Below are 23154 nucleotides of genomic sequence, written 5' to 3'. Positions count from 1 at the left end.
CTGGGATTTATCCCCCGTAAACGCGCATTGTGTTTGGGATTTATTCCCCCTAAACGCGCGGAGGATTTGGGATTTATTCCCTACGCGCGGAGTCTGATTTATCCCAAATTCGCAAAGGATTCTGGGATTTATCCCCCGTAAACGCGCAGTGTATTCTGGGATTTATTCCCCCTAAACGCGCGGAGGGTTCTGGGATTTATTCCCCCTAAACGCGCGGAGGATTCTGGGATTTATCCCCCCAAAAATTCGCAAAGGATTCTGGGATTTATCCCCCGTAAACGCGCAGTGTATTCTGGGATTTATTCCCCCTAAACGCGCGGAGGGTTCTGGGATTTATCCCCCCAAAAATTCGCAAAGGATTCTGGGATTTATCCCCCGTAAACGCGCAGTGTATTCTGGGATTTATTCCCCCTAAACGCGCGGAGGGTTCTGGGATTTATTCCCCCTAAACGCGCGGAGGAGGATTTCCATGGGATTGATTTATCCCCCTAAACGCGCAAATGGTTCTGGGATTTATTCCCCTAAACGCAGGTTCTGGATTTATTCCCCCTAAACGCGCGGAGGAATCTGGGATTTATCCCCCGTAAACGCGCAGTGTATTCTGGGATTTATTCCCCCTAAACGCGCGGAGGGTTCTGGGATTTATCCCCCAAAAAATTTCCCAAAGGATTCTGGGATTTATCCCCCTAAACGCGCAGTGTATTCTGGTTATCCCTAAACGCGCGGATTCTGGATTTATTCCCCCTAAACGCGCGGAGGGTTCTGGGATTTATCCCCCAAAAATTCGCAAAGGATTCTGGGATTTATCCCCCTAAACGCGCAGTGTATTCTGGGATTTATTCCCCTAAACGCGCGGAGGTTCTGGGATTTATCCCCCCAAAAATCGCAAGGATTCTGGGATTTATCCCCCTAAAGCGCAGTGTATCTGGGATTTATTCCCCTAAACGCGCGGAGGATTCTGGGATTTATCCCCCAAAATCGCAAAGGATTCTGGGATTTATCCCCCCTAAACGCGCAGTGTGTTCTGGGATTTATTCCCCCTAAACGCGCGGAGGAATCTGGGATTTATCCCCCCAAAAATTCGCAAAGGATTCTGGGATTTATCCCCCGTAAACGCGCAGTGTGTTCTGGGATTTATTCCCCCTAAACGCGCGGAGGGTTCTGGGATTTATCCCCCCAAAAATTCGCAAAGGATTCTGGGATTTATCCCCTAACGCGCGTGGTTTGATTATTCCCAACGCGCGGAGGGTTCTGGATTTATCCCCAAAAACGAAGATTCGGATTTACCCCAAACGCGATTCTGGGATTTATTCCCCCTAAACGCGCGGAGGGTTCTGGGATTTATTCCCCCTAAACGCGCGGAGGAATCTGGGATTTATCCCCCCAAAAATTCGCAAAGGATTCTGGGATTTATCCCCCGTAAACGCGCAGTGTATTCTGGGATTTATTCCCCCTAAACGCGAGGAGGAATCTGGGATTTATCCCCCCTCAAAATTCGCAAAGGATTCCGGGATTTATCCCCCCAAATCTCGCGGAGGACGCTGGGATTTATCCCCCCCTAAACCCGCGGAGGATTCTGGGATTTATACCCCTTTTACCGAAAAGGCTCATGGGATTTATTCCCCCCCCTTTTAGCGCAAAGGGTCACGGGATTTATCCCCCCAAATCACGCAAAGGCTCACGGGATTTATCCCCCCGAAAAACACATGACCATTTTGGGGTTCAGAATTTATTTAGGATTTTTTGGGGGATCCTGACAGGGAATTTGGGGTGGAAATCGGGACTGGGTTTCAGGGGATATTTCTAAGATATATTGGGACAATTTCGGGATATTTTGGGGATTTTTGGGGCTGCTTTGGGGATATAGTGAGCGATATTTTTGGGAAATTTTTGTAATATTTTTTGGGATATTTTTAGGATATTTTTGGGGGATATTTTTAGGTTATTTTCCGGATTTTGGGTATAATTCTGGGATATTTTACAGATATTTTGAGGATATTTCCGGGAAATTTTGGGGGTTTTGGGGGAGTTTTTTGTGGGGCAATTTTGGGATATTTTTGTGGTTATTTTATAGATTTTTTTAGGATTTTTTTTTTATTTTTTTTAAATTTATTTTTTAAATAAATTTTCAAGCTATTTCTGGGATTTTTTAAAAATATTTTGGGGATATTTGGGGGTTTTTTGAGGATTATTTTAGGGATATTTTTGGAATATTTGGGGAGCCATTTTTCTAATATTATTATTATATTTTCAGGATATTTTCAGAATAATTTCAGGATATTTTGGGGTTATTTTAATGAAACTTTTGGGAATATTTTAGGGATATTTTGAGGACATTTTTGGGGTTATTTCGGGGGATTTTTGGGGTTATTTTGGGGATACTTTAAGGTTATTTTCAGGATATTTTTGGCAATATTTTCGGGATATTTTGGGGACATTTTGAGGACATTTTTGGGGCTATTTCAGGGGGTTTTGGCTCACGGGAAGGGCGTGTCCGGGGGCCGGTGCAGCGCCGCGTCCAAGCCCTGTCCTGTCTCAAAATTGGGTTTTTTTGGGGACATTTCTGGGTTATTTTCAGGATATTTTTGGCAATATTTTGGGGATATTTTGGGGATATTTCTGGGCTATTTTTGGGGCTATTTCGGGGGATTTTGGCTCACAGAAAGGGCGTCTCCAGAGGCCGGTGCAGTGCCACGCCCAAGTCCCCAAATTGGGTTTTTTTGGGGACATTTCTGGGTTATTTTCAGGATATTTTTGGGAATATTTAGAGGATATTTTTGGGATATTTTGGGGATATTTCTGGGCTATTTTTGGGGCTATTTCAGGGGATTTTGGCTCACGGGAAGGGCGTGTCCGGGGGCCGGTGCAGCGCCGCGTCCAGCCCCGTGCCCAGCGCGCAGCCCCCGGTCAGCACCAGCAGCGCCCACAGACACAGCCTGTCCACGGCCATGGCCAGCATCCGCCACTCGTCCTGCGCCTGAAACGGGGGAAAAAACCGAGAAATTGGGAAAAAACGGGGAAAAACAAAAAAAAAATGGAGAAAATCGGGCGAGAAATGGGGAAAAAATGGGGAAAAAATGGGGGAAAAATGGGGGAAAAATGGGGGAAAATGGGCAGAGCCTGTGCGGGGCCATGGGCAGCATCCGCCACTCATCCTGCGCCTGAAATGGGGGAAAAACACGAGAAATTGGGAAAAAACGGGGAAAAATAAAAAAAAAATGAAGAAAATCGGGCGAGAAATGAGGAAAAAATGGGGAAAAAATGGGGAAAAAATGGTGGAAAATGGGGGAAAATGGGCAGAGCCTGTGCGGGGCCATGGGCAGCATCCGCCACTGGTCCTGAGCCTGAAACGGGGCAAAAACACGAGAAATTGGGAAAAATGCAAAAAAAAATGGAGAAAAACAAAAAAAAAAAAGGAGAAAATCAGGCAAAAAATGGGGCAAAATGGGGAAAAATGGGAGAAAATGGGGAAAATGGGAAAACTGGATAAAAGGGGAGAAAATGGGATGAAATGGGGGGTAAATGGGGTAAAACGCAAAAAGCCAGCAAAATTTGGGGGGGAAATTGAGGGAAATGAGATAAAATGGGGAAAATTCGCAGAAAAAACGGGGAAAATGGGAAATTGGGGAAAAATGGGGGAAACACAAAAAATAAAGGGGGGAAATCGAGCAAAAAATGGGGGAGAATGTCCACAGTTCCCCTGCAGGTGTGCCCAGGTGTGCCCAGGTGTGCCCAGGTGTACCCAGGTGTATCCCAGGTGTATCCAGGTGTATCCCAGGTGTATCCCAGGTGTGCCCAGGTGTCCCCAGGTGTCCCCAGCTGTCCCCAGGTGTGCCCAGGTGTATCCCAGGTGTATCTCAGGTGTATCCCAGCTGTCCCCAGGTGTGTTTTGGGTGCCCACCTGTCTCCAGGTGTGCCCAGGTGTTCTCACCTCTCTCCTGCGCTCCCCCAGGTGTGTTTTGGGTGCCCAGGTGCCCTCACCTGTCCCCAGGTGCCCTCACCTGTCCCCAGGTGTTCTCTCACCTCTCTCCTGCGCTCCCCCAGGTGTGTTTTGGGTGCCCACCTGTCCCCAGGTGTGCCCAGGTGTCCCCAGGTGTACCCAGGTGTGCCCAGGTGTATCCCAGGTGTATCCTAGGTGTATCCACGTGTATCCCAGGTGTGTCCCAGCTGCACCCAGGTGTCCCCAGGTGCCCTCACCTGTCCCCAGGTGTGCCCAGGTGTGCCCAGGTGTGCCCAGGTGTGCTCAGGTGTGCTCAGGTGTGCTCAGGTGTGCCCAGGTGTGCCCAGGTGTCTCTCAGGTGTATCCAGGTGTCTCTCAGGTGTATCCCAGGTGTGCCCAGGTGTGTCCAGGTGCCCTCACCTGTCCCCAGCTGCCCCCAGGTGCCCTCACCTGTCCCCAGGTGTTCTCACCTCTCTCCTGCGCTCCCTCTCCCGCAGGCTCCCCGCGATGGCGGCAGCGGCGGCCGCGGCCTCGCGCAGCTCCGGCGCCAATTTCGGGGCGAATTCCGCGAATTTCGGGGCGAATTCCGCTTTTGGGGCGAATTCCGCCGGTTTCGGGGCCGTCCCGAGGGGGGCGGGGCCGGGGGGGGAGGGGCGGCGCAGGAAGTAGGCGTCGGAGGCGCGAGGGGGCGGGGCCAGGACGGGGGCGGGGCTAAAGGGGGCGTGGCGGGGCGGGGGGGAGGGGCGGAGGCCGAGGAGGGGCGGGAGGCGCTGCAGGAACACCTGGGGGGGGGGGGAGGGGACAGGTGAGAAAATTTACCCGAAATACCCAAAATTACCCCGAAATTCACCTGAAAAACCCAAATTGTCCCAAAATTCACCCGAAAGACCCCAAAATTCCCACCTCGGGGTGAAGGGGACAAGTAAGAATCCAAAATTTACCTGAAAAAAACCCAAAATGTCCCCAAATTCACCTGAAAAACCTCAAATTTCACCCGGAAAACCCCAAATTTCACCTGGAAAACCCCAAAATATTTTGGGGTTTTTTTCGAAAATTCCGGTCATTTTTTGAAATTTTTTTGTGGAGTTTTTGGGGGATCTTTAGGGATTTTTTTATGTTAATTTTTGGGGGATTTTAAAGAAATTTTGTAGGATTTTTGTGGGGACTTTTTTGGGGATTTTTTTTTTTTAATTATATTTTGGGGATTTTTCGGCCATTTTTGCTCATTTTTTGGAGTTTTTTCCCCGGATTTTTTGCATTTTTTACCTGTCCCAGGTGTGCCCGTGCCCAGGCGGGCATGCCATGCGTGCCAGGTGAGCGGTGGTGCAGGTTGAGCTGTGCCCAGGTGAGTTTTGGGCCCGTTTTTGGCTGTATTTTCCCCATTTTTTGGGGGATTTTTTTGGGATTTTCGCATTTTTTACCTGTGCCAGGTGTGCCCGTACCTGCCGTGCCCAGGCGGGCAGGCCGTGCGTGCCAGGTGAGCGGTGGTGCAGGTTGAGCTGTGCCCAGATGAGTTTGGGGCCGTTTTTGGCTGTATTTTCCCATTTTTTGGAGTTTTTTCCCCGGATTTTTTGCATTTTTGGGCTCCCCCAGGTGTGCCCGTACCTGCCGTGCCCAGGCGGGCAGGCCGTGCGTGCCAGGTGAGCGGTGGTGCAGGTTGAGCACATCCAGGTGAGTTTGGGGCCGTTTTTGGCTGTATTTTCCCCGTTTTTTGGAGTTTTTTCCCCGGATTTTTTGCATTTTTTACCTGTCCCAGGTGTGCCCGTACCTGCCGTGCCCAGGCGGGCATGCCGTGCGTGCCAGGTGAGCGGTGGTGCAGGTTGAGCACGCCCACGCTCAGCGCCACCACCAAGGTGAGCAGCACCAGCGTCCCCGTCAGGTAGCGGCCAATCAGCGGCACCTGCAGCGACGTGGCCGGGACCTTGTCGGCCAATAGGAGCAGGAACACGGTCAGGGTCAGCAGGGCGAAGAGAGAGAGGGACATCTTCTCACCTGGACAGGTAAATATGGACAGGTGAGCTCACCTGGACAGGTGAGAGACAGGTAATGAACACCCAGACAGGTGACAGACAGGTAATGAACAGGTGAGAGACAGGTAACGGCCAATAGGAGCAGGAACACGGTCAGGGTCAGCAGCGCGAACAGGGAGAGGGACATCTTCTCACCTGGACAGGTGTGAGACAGGTAATGGACAGGTGAGACAGGTGACAGACAGGTAATGAACACCTGGACAGGTAACAGACAGGTAATGAACACCCGGACAGGTGACAGACAGGTAATGAACACCTGGACAGGTGACAGACAGGTAATGAACACCTGGACAGGTGACAGACAGGTAACGGCCAATAGGAGCAGGAACACGGTCAGGGTCAGCAGCGCGAACAGGGAGAGGGACATCTTCTCACCTGGACAGGTAACGGACAGGTAACGGACAGGTGAGAGACAGGTAACAGACAGGTGACAGACAGGTAATGAACAGGTGAGACAGGTGACAGACAGGTAACGGCCAATAGGAGCAGGAACACGGTCAGGGTCAGCAGGGCGAAGAGAGAGAGGGACATCTTCTCACCTGGACAGGTGTGAGACAGGTAATGGACAGGTGAGACAGGTGACAGACAGGTAATGAACACCCAGACAGGTGACAGACAGGTAACGGCCAATAGGAGCAGGAACACGGTCAGGGTCAGCAGGGCGAACAGGGAGAGGGACATCTTCTCACCTGGACAGGTAACGGACAGGTGACAGACAGGTAATGAACACCTGGGCAGGTGAGAGACACAGGTGAGAACACCTGGACAGGTGGCAGACAGGTAATGAACACCCAGACAGGTAACAGACAGGTAACGGCCAATAGGAGCAGGAACACGGTCAGGGTCAGCAGCGCGAACAGGGACAGCGACATCTTCTCACCTGGACAGGTAACGGACAGGTAATGGGACAGGTGAGCTCACCTGGGCAGGTGACAGACAGGTAAAGGACAGGTGAGACAGGTGAGACAGGTAACAGACAGGTAATGAACACCCGGACAGGTGGCAGACACAGGTGTGACACTGACAGGACACGCAATGCACAGGTAACAGGACAGGTGAGACACAGGTGGCACAGGGACAGGTGTGCCCAGCTGTGCCCAGGTAACTCCAGGTGTGCCCAGGTAACTCCAGGTGTATCTAACTGCACCCAGGTGTACCCAGCTGCACCCAGGTGTACCCAGTGGGCTCACCTGCGTCGGGGGGCAGGTGGAAGACGCCCACCGCCAGCAGCGTGATCAGCACGCACGGCACCAGGTGAGCCCAGGTAACCCCAGGTGTATCCCAGGTGTACCCAGGTGTGTCTAACTGTACCCAGGTGTATCCCAGGTGTATCCCAGGTGTACCCAGCTGCATCCCAGGTGTATCTAACTGCACCCAGGTATACCCAGGTGTGTCTAACTGCACCCAGGTGTGCCCAGGTAACTCCAGGTGTATTTAACTGCACCCAGGTGTATCCCAGGTGTATCCCAGGTGTGTCTAACTGCACCCAGGTGTATCCCAGGTGTATCCCAGCTGCACCCAGGTGTACCCAGGTGTATTTACCTGCGTCGGGGGGCAGGTGGAAGACGCCCACCGCCAGCAGCGTGATCAGCACGCACGGCACCAGGTGAGCCCAGGTAACTCCAGGTGTACCCAGGTGTATCTCAGATGTACCCAGGTGTACCCAGGTGTATCTCAGATGTACCCAGGTGTATCCCAGGTGTATCTCAGATGTACCCAGGTGTCTCACCTGCGTCGGGGGGCAGGTGGAAGACGCCCACCGCCAGCAGCGTGATCAGCACGCACGGCACCAGGTGAGCCCAGGTAACCCCAGGTGTATCCCAGGTGTACCCAGGTGTACCCAGGTGTATCTCAGGTAACTCCAGGTGTGTCTAACTGCACCCAGGTGTATCTCAGATGTACCCAGGTGTACCCAGGTGTATCTCAGGTGTACCCAGGTGTATCCCAGGTGTACCCAGGTGTATCCCAGGTGTACCCAGGTGTCTCACCTGCGTCGGGGGGCAGGTGGAACACGCCCACCGCCAGCAGCGTGATCAGCACGCACGGCACCAGCACCGTGGCCAGGTAGAAGAGCGGCTTCCGCTGCAGCACCAGGTGGAAGGAGACGCCCACAGGTGAGCCCGGGGGGCCCCAGGTACCCCCCGAGCGGTGCACGAGGGTCCATTGCCCGTTCTCTGGGGGGGGACAGGTGAGTTACCTGAGAACCCCGAAAATCCACCCAAAAAACCCCCAAAAAACCCAAAAAAACCCAAAAATCCACCCAAAAACCCCCAAAAAACCACAAAAATCCCACTCAAAATACACCAGGTGAGCCCCAGGTGAGCCCCAGGTACCCCCCGAGCGGTGCACGAGGGTCCATTGCCCGTTCTCTGGGGGGGGACAGGTGAGTTACCTGAGAACCCCGAAAATCCACCCAAAAAACCCCCCAAAACCCCCAAAAAAACCACAAAAATCCCACCTAAAATACACCTGGAAACCCCCAAAATACACCTGGGAATCCCAAAAGCCCCCCAAAATCCCTAAAAAAAAATTTAAAAAAAAAAAAAAAAAAAAGAGTTGCAAAAAAATCCCTAAAAAAGTTCCCCAAAATCCTTAAAAAAAAAAAAATCCTAAAAATAATAAAAAAAAAAAAATATACCCCCCCTCCAAAAAAATCAAAATGGATCCCAAACAATCCCCCCAAAAAATCCCAAAAAACTCCTAAAAATCCCCCAAAAAAATCCCTCCAAAAAATCCCTCTAAAAAAAAAAAAAAAAAAAAAAAACCTCAAAAAATTCCCCCAAAAATCCCAAATAAAATCCAAGAAAATAAAAAAAAAAATCCTAAAAAATACCTTAAAAATCCCTAAAAAATCCCTAAAAAATTCTGAAAAAAATCCCCAAAATCCCAAATGCCCCAAATTGCCGGTATTTCCCCCCAGACCTCACCCTGGAAGTCGGGGGGGGCAGCGCCACCTGCGCCCCCCAGGGCCCCAAAACCCCTCAAAAATCCCTTAAAAAATCCCCCAAAAATCCCAAATAAAATAAAAAAAAAAATTAAAAAAAAAATCCCAAAAAATCCCAAAAAATCCCAAAAAATCCCAAAAAAATCCCCAAAAAATCCCAAAAAAAATCCCAAAAATCCCCAAAAAATCCCCAAAAATCCCCAAATGCCCTGGGTGCCCCCGGCTCACCCTGGAAGTCGGGGGGCAGCGCCACCTGCGCCCCCCAGGGCCCCAAAACCCCTCAAAAATCCCTTAAAAAATCCCCCAAAAATCCCAAATAAAATTTAAAAAAAATGTTTAAAAAATCCCAAAAAAATCCCCAAAAAATCCAAAAAAATCCCAAAAAAATCCCCAAAATCCCCAAAAGCCCTGGACGCCCCCGGCTCACCCTGGAAGTCGGGGGGCAGCGCCACCTGCGCCCCCAGGGCCCCAAAACCCCTCAAAAATCCCTTTAAAAATCCCCCAAAAAATCCCCAAAAATCCCCAAAAATCCCCAAAATCCCCAAATGCCCTGGACGCCCCCGGCTCACCCTGGAAGTCGGGGGGCAGCGCCACCTGCGCCCCCCAGGGCCCCCCCGGCCCCCCCGGCCGCAGCCGCAGCTCCGCGGGGCCGTAGGAGCCCGAGCGGAAATTGAGGGAGCAGTTCTGCCAATCGAACGGGAAATGCGACACCTGCGGGCCAAAAAGGACAAAATTCAGCCCAAAATAAGGGCCAAAATCGCACAAATTCACCCCAAAATACAGCCCGAAATTCAACCCAAAAATCACCAAAATTCAACCCAAAATACGGGCCAAAATCACCAAAATTCAACCCAAAATAAGGGCCAAAATCACACAAATTCAACCCAAAATACAGCCCGAAATTCAACCCAAAAATCACCCCAAAAATCACCAAAATTCAGCCCAAAAATCAACCCAAAAATCACCAAAATTCAACCCAAAATACGGGCCAAAATCACACAAATTCACCCCAAAATACAGCCCAAAATTCAACCCAAAAATCACCAAAATTCAGCACAAAATACGGGCCAAAATCACACAAATTCAACCCAAAATTCAGCCTGTAAATCACCCAAATTCAATCCAAAAATCAGCCTAAAAATCACCCAAATTCAGCACAAAATACGGGCCAAAATCACACAAATTCAACCCAAAATACAGCCCAAAATTCAACCCAAAAATCACCAAAATCAGCCCAAAAATCACCAAAATTCAACTTAAAATACGGGCCAAAAATCACCAAAATTCAGCCCAAAAATCACCCAAATTCAGCACAAAATTCAGCCCAAAAAACACCAGAATTCAACCCAAAAATCAGCACAAAAATCACCCAGATTCAACCCAAAATCAGCCCAAAAATCACCCAAATTCAGCACAAAAATCAGCCCAAAAATCACCCAAATTCAACCCAAAACACAGCCCAAAAATCCCTGGAATTCAGCCCAAAACCGAGCCCAAAAATCCCCCAAATTTCCCCCAAAAATTCCCCCAAAACCCTTAAATTTTCCCAAATTTTCCCGAATCCCCCGGGATTGTCCCCGTTTTCCGGACCCGGATGGGGCAGCGGCTGCGGAACAGGGCCGGGGGTCTCCAGGTGACGGCGCCGTCGGGGCTGACGATGGCCCGGACCCCCAGCGACACCCCGAATTCTCCGTCATTGCTGGGGGAGAAAACCCTGAATTAACACCCCAAAAATATCCCAAAAATAACCAAAATCCCCCCAAAAAATCCCTAAAAAATACCCAGAAAAACCCACCCAAAAACCAAAATAAACCAAATAAAACCCCCAAAACCCCAGCGACACCCCGAATTCTCCGTCATTGCTGGGGGAGAAAATCCGGAATAAACACCCCAAAAATAACCAAAATCCCCCCAAAAAATCCCCAAAATATCCCTAAAAAACACCCAAAAAAACCCACCCCAAAAACCAAAATAAACCAAATAAAACACCCCCAAAACCCCCAGCGACACCCCGAATTCTCCGTCATTGCTGGGGGAGAAAACCCTGAATTAACACCCCAAAAATACCCCAAAAATACCCCAAAAATAACCAAAATCCCCCCCAAAAAATCCCTAAAAAATCCCTAAAAAATACCACCCCAAAAACCAAAATAAACCAAATAAAACACCCCCGGACCCCCAGGGACACCCCGAATTCACCATCATTGCTGGGGGGACAAAATCCGAAATAAACACCCCAAAAATACCCCAAAAACACCCCAAAAATAACCAAAATCCCCCCAAAAAAATCCCTAAAAATACCCAGAAAAACACCCAAAAATACCCCAGAAAAACCACCCCAAAAACCAAAATAAACCAAATAAAACACCCCCAAAACCCCCAGGGACACCCCGAATTCTCCGTCATTGCTGGGGGAGAAAATCCGAAATAAATACCACAAAATACCCCAAAAAATATCCCAAAAATAACCAGAATCCCCCCCCCAAAATCCCTAAAAATACCTAAAAAAAACCCAAAAAAACCCACCCCAAAAACCAAAATAAACCAAATAAAACACCCCCAAAACCCCAGCGACACCCCGAATTCTCCGTCATTGCTGGGGAGAAAACCCTGAATTAACACCCCAAAAACACCCCAAAATATCCCTAAAAATACCCAAAAAAACACCCAAAAATACCCCAGAAAAATCAGCCCAAAAACCAAAATAAACCAAATAAAACACACCCGGACCCCCAGCGACACCCCGAATTCTCCGTCATTGCTGGGGGAGAAAATCCTGAATAAACACCCCAAAAACACCCCAAAAACACCCAAAAACACCCCAAAAACACCCCAAAAATACCCAAAATCCCCCCAAAAAATCCCCAAAATATCCCTAAAAAACACCCAAAAATACCCCAGAAAAATCAGCCCAAAAACCAAAATAAACCAAATAAAACACCCCCAAAACCCCCAGGGACACCCCGAATTCTCCGTCATTGCTGGGGGAGAAAATATGAAATAAACACCCCAAAAAAAACCAAAAATACCCCAAAAATACCCCCAAAATAGCCCTAAAAAAACCCACCCCAAAAACCAAAATAAACCAAATAAAACACACCCGGACCCCCAGCGACACCCCGAATTCTCCGTCATTGCTGGGGGAGAAAACCCTGAATTAACACCCCAAAAACACCCCAAAAATACCCCAAAAATAACCAAAATCCCCCCAAAAAATCCCCAAAATATCCCTAAAAAACACCCAAAAATACCCCAGAAAAATCAGCCCAAAAACCAAAATAAACCAAATAAAACACCCCCAAAACCCCCAGGACACCCCGAATTCTCCATCGTTACTGGGGGAGAAAACCCTGAATTAACACCCCAAAAATACCCAAAATCCCCCCAAAAATATCCCTAAAAAACACCCAAAAAATCCACCCCAAAAACCAAAATAAACCAAATAAAACACCCCCAAAACCCCCAGGGACACCCCGAATTCTCCGTCATTGCTGGGGGAGAAAATCCGGAATTAACACCCCAAAAATATCCCAAAAATAACCAAAATCCCCCCAAAAAATCCCCAAAAATACCAAAAAAAAACACCCAAAAAAAACCAAAATAAACCAAATAAAACACCCCCAAAACCCCCAGGGACACCCCGAATTCTCCATCGTTACTGGGGGACAAAATCCAAAATAAATACCCCAAAAATACCCCAAAAATAACCAAAATCCCCCCAAAAAACCCTAAAAATCCCCAAAAATCCCAAAAAAAAAATCCCTAAAATTCCCAAATTTCCCCAAACCCCCGGAATTGCCCCGATTTGCCCTCACTTGTTGTGCAGCCCCACATCTGGCAGCCAGATGTGCCCATAAATACCCCAAAAATCACAAAAAAATCACCAAAAATCACCCAAAAAATCCCCAAAAATCACTAAAAAATCATAAAAAAATCACAAAAAAATCCCTAAAAATCCCCAAAAATCACCAAAAAAATCCCTAAAATTCCCAAATTTCTCCGAATTGCCCTCACTTGTTGTCCAGCCCCACATCTGGCAGCCAGATGTGCTCGGCCGGCAGCCGCAGCGCCGCCGCCCCCCGGTGCTGCCGGGGGTCCCAGGCCAGCCGGGGGTCGCGCCAGCTCTGGGGAAAACACAAAATTAAACTAAAATAAAATTAATTAATAATAATGATAACAATCAAACCCCAAATCCCTGGAAATTCAGCGAAAAAAACCCCAAAAATTCACCCCCAAACCACCGAACCCCTGAGAATCCCCAGCCAAAAACCCCAAATTCTGCAAAATCCGCACCAAAAAAACCCCAAACCCGCCCCAAAGTCCGGAAAATCCGCTCCAAAAATCCCAAATTCCTGCAAATTCACACCAAAAAAGCACAAATTCCACGAAATCCACCCTAAAACCCCAAAATCCACCCCCAAAAAACCCAAATTCCTGCAAATTCACACCAAAAAAACCCCAAATTCCCACAAATTCACACCAAAAAAGCGCAAATTCCACAAAATCCTCCCCAAAAAACCACAAATTCCACAAAATCCACCCTAAAACCCCCAAAACCCCAAAACCCACCCCCAAAAACCCAAATTCCCGCAAATTCACACCAAAAAAATCCCAAATTCCCACAAATTCACACCAAAAAAGCACAAATTCCATGAAATCCACCCTAAAACCCCAAAATCCACCCCCAAAAAACCCCAAATTCCCGCAAATTCACACCAAAAACCCCAAATTCCACAAAATCCTCCCCAAAAATCCCAAATTCCGGCAAATTCACACCAAAAAAGCACAAATTCCACAAAAGCCACCCCAAAATCCCAAAATTCACCCCAAAAAACCCAAATTCCCACAAATTCACAGCCCCAGTTCCACAAAATCCTCCCCAAAAAAACACAAATTCCACAAAATCCGCCCTAAAACCCCCAAAACTCCCAAATCCACCCCCAAAAACCCAAATTCTCACCAAAAAAATCCCAAATTCACCCCAAAATCTGCCCCAAAAATTCCTCAAAAATTCCCAAACCCCTCCAGGATTCCCCAAATTCCCCCAATTTTCCCGAATTTTCCCGAATTTGCCCCAAACCCCACCAGGTTCAGGTAAACTTTGGTCGTCATCTCCTCGTTCTTCTCGTCCTGGGGAAAAAAATTGGAATTTGGGTTTTTTTGTGGGGTTTTGGGTTTTTTTGGGATTCCCCTAAAAATCCCCAAAAATCCCTTTAAAATTCCCCCAAAATCCCTTTAAAATCCCCCAAAATGCCCCAAAATGCCCCAAAATCCCTTTCAAACACCCAAATCCCCCAAAGATCCCTTTAAAATCCCTTTAAAATCCCTTTAAAACCCCCCCAAAATGCTCCAAAACCCTCCCAAAAATCGCCCCTAAAATGTCCCAAAAATCCCCAAAACTTCCCCAAAAAAATCCCCCAAATTCCCTCCAAAAATCCCTTTAAAACGCCCTGAAAATCCCTGAAAATCCAAAAAAAAATTTTAAAAAGTAAAAAAAAAAATCAACAAAAATAAAAAAATAATAATAAAAAATTTAAAAAAATTTAAAAAACAAAAAAATTTAAAAATAAAAAAAAATCCAAAAACAATCAAAAAATTTCAAAAACAATTCCAAAAAAATTTAAAAAATAAAAAAAATCCAAAAAATTCAACAAAAATTAAAAAAAAATAAAAAAAAAAAATTAAAAAAACCCCAAAAAATTTAAAAATCCCCCCCAAAAAATCCAAAAACAGTCAAAAAAATTTCCAAAAAAATCCAAAAAATTTTAAAAAAATTAAAAAATAAAAAAAAATCCAAAAACAATCAAAAAAATTTAAAAAAAAATCCAAAAAAATTTCAAAAAATTTAAAAAAATCAAAAAAAATCAAAAAACAATCAAAAAAATTTCCAAAAAAAATCCAAAAAAATTTAAAAAAATCAAAAAAATTTAAAAAAAAATCCAAAAAAAATCCAAAAAAATTCAAAAAAACCCCAAAAAAATTTCAAAAAAAATTTTTAAAAAATCTGAAATTTCCCAGCCTCCCGAAGTTTCCCGAATTTGCCCCATTCCCCGTTTCCGTACCAGCCCCACGAGCTGCGCCAGCTCCAGCCCCACCGTGACCAACACGGGACCCCCCCCAGGGGCGCCCGGCCGGACCCCGGCCCGGTACCGGCCCAGCAGGGACTGGGACAGCGAGCCATGCGCTGGAATTAATTAATTCATCGTTAATTAGCTAATAATCAATCAGTACATTATATTAAATTCAATTTAACTCCATTTAAATTTAAATTTCCTCCCCCCGGCCGGACCCCGGCCCGGTACCGGCCCAGCAGGGTCTGGGAGAGGGAGCCATCGGCTGGAATTAATTATTAATCGTTAATTAGCTAATAATCAATCAGTACATTATACTAAATTCAATATAAATTCAATTTAACTCCATTTAAATTTAAATTTCCTCCCCCCGGCCCGGTACCGGCCCAGGAGGGTCTGGGACAGCGAGCCATGGCCTGGAATTAATTATATTTAATTAGTAATTATAATATAATTAATAATAATAAAACAATTAATCATTTAAAAAATAAATAACAATTAAACTAATATAATATATAATATAAAATAAATAATAAATAATAGAATAAAATAAAATAAATAAAATAAAATTAATAATAAAATCAAAATAAAATAAAATAAAAATAAAATAAAATAAAATTAATAAAATTATAATTTCCCCTTCCCGGGCAGACCCCAGGAAGGACTGGGACAGAGAGGCGTGGGCAGGGCATAAATAATTAATTAGTCATTAATCAGCAATTATTCATTAATAAAGTCAGTAATTTGGGGGGGTTCCAGGGGGGAATTTTTGGGGTCAATTCCAGAATTTTTGGGGAAATTTTAGGAGGATTTTGGGGGTTTTTAGGGGAAGGGTCCAGGGGTTTTGGGGTGAATTTGGGGCATTTTGGGGATTTTTTGGGGGGGAAATTTTGGGGTTTCTTAGGGCAGGGTCCCAGGGAAGTTTTGGGGTGACTTTTGGGGATTTAGGGGTCGGTTCGGAGGGGGAATTTGGGGGTCCCGGGGGGATTCGGGGGGAATTTTTGGGGATTTTTAGGGAAAAGGTTCCAGGGGGGTTTTGGGGTGAATTGCTGGGATTTTGGGGGTCCCGGGGAGGATTTTGGGGTCAGTTTGGAGGGCTTGGGGGTTTTGGGGGGGAAATTTTTGGGGTTTTTTGGGGGAAGTTTTAGGGAAGGGTCCCGGGGGTTTTTGGGGTGAATTCGGGGGGTTTTGGGAGGGATTTTTGGGGAAGGGTCCCGGGGAATTTTGGGGTGAATTCGGGGGATTTTTGGGGGGCATTTTTGGGGAAGGGTCCCGGGGGGTTTTGGGGTGAATTCCGGGGATCCCCGGGGAGTTTTGGGGGAATTTTTGGGGTTTTTTTGGGAGGTTTTTTTGGGGAAGGGTCCCGGGGGTTTTGGGGGATTTGGGGAATTTTGGGTTTTTTTTGGGGTTTTTTTGGGGAAGGGTCCCGGGGAAGTTTTGGGGTGAATTCCGGGGATCCCCGGGGAGTTTTGGGGGATTTTTGGGAATTTTTGGGAAGGGTCCCGGGGGTTTTTGGGGTGAATTCGGGGGATTTTGGGGGAATTTGGGGGGGAATTTTTGGGGTTTTTTTGGGAATTTTTGGGGAAGGGTCCCGGGGGTTTTTGGGGTGAATTCGGGGGTTTTTGGGGGTCCCAGGGCGGTACCGGGCTCCGGCGGGAGGATGAGGAGGGTGAGGATGAGGAAGGTGATGAAGGTGAGGGGGGGTCCGAGCGGCGGCGCGGCCATGGCGGGGTGGGGGAGGGGCGATGGCCGGGGTGGGGGAGGGGCCATGGCGGGTGGGGAGGCCTAGCCGGGTGGGGGAGGGGCGGCCGCACCTGCTCCGGATGTGGGAGGCCGGAATTTCCCCTCCCCCCCCCCCCCCCCATTCCCGCCCTCCCACCCGGAACTGACCGGAATGACCCCGGCCCCTCCCCCCACCCCAAACGGAACCGAACCCACCCAAAATTGACCCAAAACCCCAAAAATGGAACTCGGGACCCCCAAAATTGAATTTAGACCAAAATGACCAAAATTCACCAAACCCAAAATTTGCCCCCCCACTCCCAAATTCCACTCCCCCACCCAAAATGACCAAAATTGACTCAAACCACCAAATAGTCCCAAAAGTTTTAAATTGGCCAAATGACCAAAACCCACCAAACTGACCAAATTGACCAACCCCAAAATTGACTCAAATGATCCAAATTGACCCAAATTGATCGAATTCCCCAAGTTTTCCCAAATTGACCCAAAATTGAACTCAGGACCCCAAAATTGACACAAAATCCCCACATCTGACCAAACTGACCCAATTGTACCAACCAAGGCCCCAAAAGTTGACCCAAATGAACCCAAAATTGGCCCAAATTGCCCCAAAATTTAACCCAAAAATAAAACCCAAATAAAAGCCCCAAAATCCCCCAATTTCTCCCCAAATTTTGCCCCCCCTCCCCAGGCCCAGACTGGTCCGAACTGGTACAAACTGGTTTTTATTGAGGGGGCGGGGCCAGGCCGCGCGCGGAGGTGTCAATCATGCACAGGGGAAGGGGGCGTGGCCTCGCCGAGAGGGGCGGGGCTTTATTGCTCTGAGGGGGCGGGGCTTGCACAGTGTGGGGTCGTAGAAAAGGGGCGTGGCTTTGAGTGAGGGGGCGTGGTCATGGGAATGGGGCGTGGCTTGTGGGGGGGCTCGGGTCCCCACATGGCCAGGGGGGAAATTTTGGGAATTTTGGGAAAATTTTGGGGATTTTTGGGGGATTTTGGGGTCCCCCAGGGGGTCTCAGTGCAGGGGTTTGGGGGGCATTTTTGGGGATGTTTTGGGGGATTTTTTTGGGGGTTTTTTTCGGGGATTTTTGGGATTTTTCGCAAAGGATATTTGGGGTTTTTTCGGGTATTTTGGGGGGTTTTTTGGGAGGAATATTTTGAGTTTCTCAGGAGGAATATTTGGGATCTTCTCCATGTAATTTTGGGATTTTTCAAGAGAGATTTTGGGGTTTTTTCCGTGGATTTTTGGTGGTTTTTTTCAATGGATTTTTGGGATTTCCTTCTTGGATTTTTGGTCTTTTTCCAGAGAGATTTTTTCTTTTTTTTTTTCCCCGAGATTTTTTGGGTTTTCTTCGTGGATTTTTGTGATTTTTTTCCAGAGGATTTTTTGTTATTTTTCCGTGGATTTCTGGGATTATCTTCTTGGATTCCTGGCTTTTTTTCCGCAGGGAATTTTTTTCATTTTTTCCGCGGATTTTTGGCGTTTTCTCGGTGAATTTTCGGGATTTCCTTTGCAGATTTTTGGGGTTTTTTTGGGGTTTTTTTGCCGTTTTTTTGCCCCCCCGGGGGTCTCAGTGCAGGCGTCCGTTCAGGCTCCGAGGTCAGAGGTCACAGAGGTCGCCGAGGTCACGGCTCCCAGAGGTCAGAGGTCACCGGGCGGAGGGGGCGGGGTCCCGGGCGGAGGGGGCGGGGTCTCCGGTGGGGGAGGGGTCCCCGGGGGCTCCTCGACCTCGTGCAGGGACGGCTCCCGGTACAGCGCCACTGGGGTCACACGGGGTCACCGGGGTCACCAGGGGTCACCGGGGTCACCGGGGTCACCCGGGGTCACCCCGACCCCTCCCCCAACAGGGGCGGGAGGGAGACCCCAGGTCCCCAAAATTCTGCGTAAATTCCACCAAAATTCACCAAAATTTTGCACAAATTTCACTCAAAATTCACTCAAATTTCACTCAAATTTCACCAAAAGTTCGCTCAGATTTCACTCAAAATTCACTCATATTTCACCAAAAGTTTGCACAAATTTCACTCAAATTTCACTCAAATTTCACTCAAATTTCACTCAAATTTCACCAAACGTTCGCTCAGATTTCACTCAAAATTCACCAAAAAAATCCGAACAAATTTCGCACCATTTTCACTCAGATTTCAGTCAAGTCCTGCGCGAGTGTCGTGAAAATTTCCTCCAAATTTCACCAAAATGTCGCTGAAGCTTCACTCAAACATTGCACATATTCCACAAGATTTAACAAAAAAATTCACTCAAATTTTGCACAAATTTCACACAAATTTCATCCGAACTTTGCTCAAATTTAACAAAAGTTGCACACAAATTCCTCTCAAATTTCACCCAAATTCCCCCCCAAATTTCATTGTTTTATCCCAAATTTCGGGGTCCAAATCCCAAATTTCAGGGTCTAAATCCCAATTTTGGTTTCCAAACCTCAATTTTTGGGTTAAAATTCTAACTTTTTGTGGTTTTCACTCCCCTTTGAGCAGGAAATGCGCGGCTGCCTCGTCCTTGCTGAGCATGGGGTCACTCCCAGGGGGAATTTGGGTTATAAATCCCAATTTTTGTGTTTCTAACCCCAATGTTTGTGTTCTAAACCCCAACTTTTTATTTCTATTCCCCAAATTTTGGGTTAAAATCACAGATTTTTGGGTGTTTCACTCATCCTCGAGCAGCTGGGGCAGGAAATGCGCCGCTGCCTCGTCCTTGCTGACCACGGGGTCACTCCCAGGGGGAATTTTGGGTTATAAATCCCAATTTTTGCGTTCCAATCCAATTTTGCGTTCCAAATCCAATTTTTGTGTTTCTAACCCCAATATTTTCATTTCTAACCCAATTTTTGGGTGTAAATCAGGGATTTTTTGGGTGTTTGTTTGACTCACCCTCGAGCAGCTGGTCCAGCCCCAGGTACCAATGGGGGTTTTTGTGTTTCTAACCCAAATATTTTCATTTCTAACCCCAATTTTTGGGTGTAAATCAGGGATTTTGGGGTATTTCACTCACCCTCGAGCAGCTGGGGCAGGAAATGCGCCGCTGCCTTGTCCTTCCTGACCCTGGGGCCCGCCATGGGGCGCCCGTGCCGGTCCAGCCCCAGGTACCCGGGGGGTTTTTGTGTTTCTAACCCCAATTTTTGGGTGCAAAACCCCAATTTTTGGGTATTTCACTCACCCTCGAGCAGCTGGGGCAGGAAATGCGCGGCTGCCTCGTCCTTGCTGAGCACGGGGTCACTCCCAGGGGGATTTTGGGTTATAAATCCCAATTTTTGTGTTTCTAACCCCAACTTTTATGTTTCTAATCCCAATTTTTGTGTGTCATTCAGGGATTTTTTGGGTGTTTGTTTGACTCACCCTCGAGCAGCTGGTCCAGCCCCAGGTACCAATGGGGGTTTTTGTGTTTCTAACCCAAATATTTTCATTTCTAACCCCAATTTTTGTATTTCTAACCCCAACTTTTGTGTTTCTAACCCCAATTTTTGGGTGTAAATCAGGGATTTTGGGGTATTTCACTCATCCTCGAGAAGTTGGGGCAGGAAATGCGCGGCTGCCTTGTCCTTGCTGACCATGGGTCACTCCCAGGGGGATTTTGGGTTATAAATCCCAATTTTTGCGTTCCAAATCCCAATTTTTGTGTTTCTAACTCCAACTTTTGTGTTTCTAACCCAAATTTTTGTGTTTCTAACCCCAATTTTTGGGTGTTTGACTCACCCTCGAGCAGCTGGGGCAGGAAATGCGCGGCTGCCTCGTCCTTGCTGACCACGGGGTCACTCCCAGGGGAGATTTTGGGTTATAAATCCCAATTTTTGTGTTTCTAACCCCAATATTTTCATTTCTAACCCCAATTTTTGGGTGTAAATCAGGGATTTTGGGGTGTTTGACTCACCCTCGAGCAGCTGGGGCAGGAAATGCGCAACTGCCTCGTCCTTGCTGACCACGGGGTCACTCCCAGGGGGATTTTGGGTTATAAATCCCAATTTTTGTGTTTCTAACCCCAATTTTTGTGTGTAAATCAGGGATTTTTGGGTGTTTGACTCACCCTCGAGCAGCTGGGGCAGGAAATGCGCCGCTGCCTTGTCCTTCCTGACCCGTGGCCCCGCCATGGGGCGCCCGTGCCGGTCCAGCCCCAGGTACCACGCGCGGCCCGAGCGGCGCTGCCGGTACAGGGCCGAGGCGTAGAGCACGTGGTAATTCTCGAACACGCACTCCTTGAAGCGGCACTCGGGCGTGAAGTGCACCTGGAAACGCACCTGGGGTCACCTGGGGGCACCTGGGATACACCTGGGGGCACCTGAGTTACACCTGGGTTAACCTGGGGTTACCTGAGATACACCTGGGATACACCTGGGGTTACCTGGGGGCACCTGGGATACACCTGAGCACACCTGCGGTCACCTGGGGGCACCTGGGATACACCTGGGTTAACCTGGGGGCACCTGAGCACACCTAGATTAACCTGGGGCACACCTGGGCACACCTGAGATACACCTGGGATACACCTGGATGAACCTGGATACACCTGGGGTTACCTGGGGCACACCTGAGCACACCTGGATGAACCTGGACACACCCAGGGCACTCCTTGAAGCGGCACTTGGGTGTGAAATGCACCTGCAACACACCTGGGGTTACCTGGGGGCACACCTGGGTGTACCTGAGATACACCTGAACACACCTGGATTAACCTGGATACACCTGGGATACACCTGGGGTTACCTGGGTGTACCTGAGATACACCTGGGATACACCTGGATGAACCTGGATACACCTGGAACACACCTGGGGGCACCTGGGCACACCTGAGATACCCCTGAGCACACCTGGGCATTTTGGGGGATTCTAGGATGGATTTTGGGGAGGATTTGGGGTTTTTTTGGGGGGGATTTTGGGGTTTTTGAGGTGGATTTTGAGGATTTCGGAGTGAATTTTGGGATGGATTTAGGGATTTCCGCACGGATTTTGAGGTGTAATTTGGGGATTTTGGGGTGTATTGGTGGTTTTTGGGGTGGATTTTCTGTCAGATTTTGAGGGGCGTGGGTTTTAGGTGATTTTGGGGTGTGATTTGGGGATTTAGGGGATTTTGGGGCGCATTTGGGGTGTTTTGGGTCACTCACGGAGGCGTAGACGACGCCGGCCCCGTTCATGGCCACGTAACGCCCGGCGCGCGTGCCCTGGATGGCGACGACGCGGAGCCCGACCGGGATCAGGTTAAACAGCGCTGGGAATGGGGGAAAAACAGCAAAAATCAGTAAAAACCAGATAAAAACCAGTATGGACCAGTGTAAACCAGTGACCACTGACAGCAACCCCCAGTTCCTCCCAGTTCATCCCAGTAACCCCCAGTGGTGACTGCGCGGGGCCTGGCTGGGATCAGGTTAAACAGGGCTGGGAATGGGGGAAAAACAGCAAAAATCAGTAAAAACCAGTTAAAAACCAGTATGGACCAGTGTAAACCAGGGACCAGTTCATCCCAGTTCATCCCAGTAACCCCCAGTGGTGACTGCGCGGGGCCTGGCTGGGATCAGGTTAAACAGGGCTGGAAATTGGGGGAAAACCACCCAAAACCAGTAAAGACCAGTAAAAAATGCTATGAACTGGTGTGGACCGGTAAAAAACCATAATAGCCAGAAAAGCCCCGCCCAGTCATTGACAGGCCCCGCCCCTCTTTGAGACTACGTCCGGTGATTGGCAGGGGCCCGCCCCTCTCAAAGGCCACGCCCACTCACTGCCAGGTCCCTCCCCTTGCCAGAAGCCCCGCCCACTCACTGCCCGGCCCCGCCTCCTCGCAGGTGCCGTCCAGCCGCCCGTCCGGCCCCGCCCCCTGCCCCAGGCCCCGCCCACTCACTGCCCGGCCCCGCCTCCTCGCAGGTGCCGCCCAGCCGCCCGTCTGGCCCCGCCCCCTGCCCAAGCCCCGCCCCCTGGCCCAGGCCCCGCCCACTCACTGCCCGGCCCCGCCTCCTCGCAGGTGCCGTCCAGCCGCCCGTCCGGGCCCGCCCCCTGCCCCAGGCCCCGCCCCCTGCCCCAGGCCCCGCCCCCTGCCCCAGGCCCCGCCCACTCACTGCCCGGCCCCGCCTCCTCGCAGGTGCCGTCCAGCCGCCCGTCCGGCCCCGCCCCCTGGCCCAGGCCCCGCCCTTTTTCCCAGGCCCGCCCACTCACTGCCCGGCCCCGCCTCCTCGCAGGTGCCGTCCAGCCGCCCGTCCGGGCCCATGTGCAGGAAGTGCCCGTGGCCGCCCCGGAGCCGCGCGATGGCCCCGCGGAGCTGCGGTTCTGCAAAATCACCCCGAAATCGGCACCAAATACCCCAAAAATCCCCCCAAAAAAACCCCAGAAAGCCCAAAAAAACCCACCCTGAAAACCCCGAAAATCGCCCCAAAAACCATCCAGAAAACCGCCCCAAAAAACACAAAAAAACCCACAGAAAACCACCCC

The 23154-nt window shown here is 48.9% G+C and overlaps 2 protein-coding genes across 2 annotated transcripts; both read right to left on the bottom strand.

Annotated features, from left to right (window-relative positions):
• Positions 1-1713: 1713 nt before the first annotated feature.
• CHRNB1 (cholinergic receptor nicotinic beta 1 subunit) lies at positions 1714-16755 on the bottom strand. Its single transcript, XM_064738195.1, has 10 exons — positions 16629-16755; positions 14977-15098; positions 14000-14044; positions 12929-13038; positions 10505-10613; positions 9484-9625; positions 7959-8144; positions 5709-5932; positions 4411-4722; positions 1714-2977 (listed from the first exon to the last, which is right to left on the bottom strand). Exons 1-10 carry the CDS (start codon positions 16753-16755, stop codon positions 2837-2839), a joined length of 1518 nt encoding a protein of 505 aa, XP_064594265.1. The 3' UTR covers positions 1714-2836.
• A 691-nt stretch (positions 16756-17446) lies between these two features.
• LOC135461205 (fibroblast growth factor 11-like) lies at positions 17447-23009 on the bottom strand. Its single transcript, XM_064738198.1, has 4 exons — positions 22882-23009; positions 21840-21943; positions 20765-20963; positions 17447-18486 (listed from the first exon to the last, which is right to left on the bottom strand). The coding sequence occupies exons 1-4, from the start codon at positions 22931-22933 to the stop codon at positions 18368-18370; spliced, it is 474 nt and encodes a 157-aa protein (XP_064594268.1). The 5' UTR covers positions 22934-23009; the 3' UTR covers positions 17447-18367.
• Between the last annotated feature and the right edge of the window lie 145 nt (positions 23010-23154).

Source organism: Zonotrichia leucophrys, unplaced genomic scaffold (genome assembly GCF_028769735.1).
Source record: "Zonotrichia leucophrys gambelii isolate GWCS_2022_RI unplaced genomic scaffold, RI_Zleu_2.0 Scaffold_220_83534, whole genome shotgun sequence".
Lineage (NCBI taxonomy): Eukaryota > Metazoa > Chordata > Aves > Passeriformes > Passerellidae > Zonotrichia > Zonotrichia leucophrys.
The sequence above is the reverse complement of the archived record's forward strand: the minus strand, read 5'-3'. Positions and strand labels throughout refer to the sequence as shown.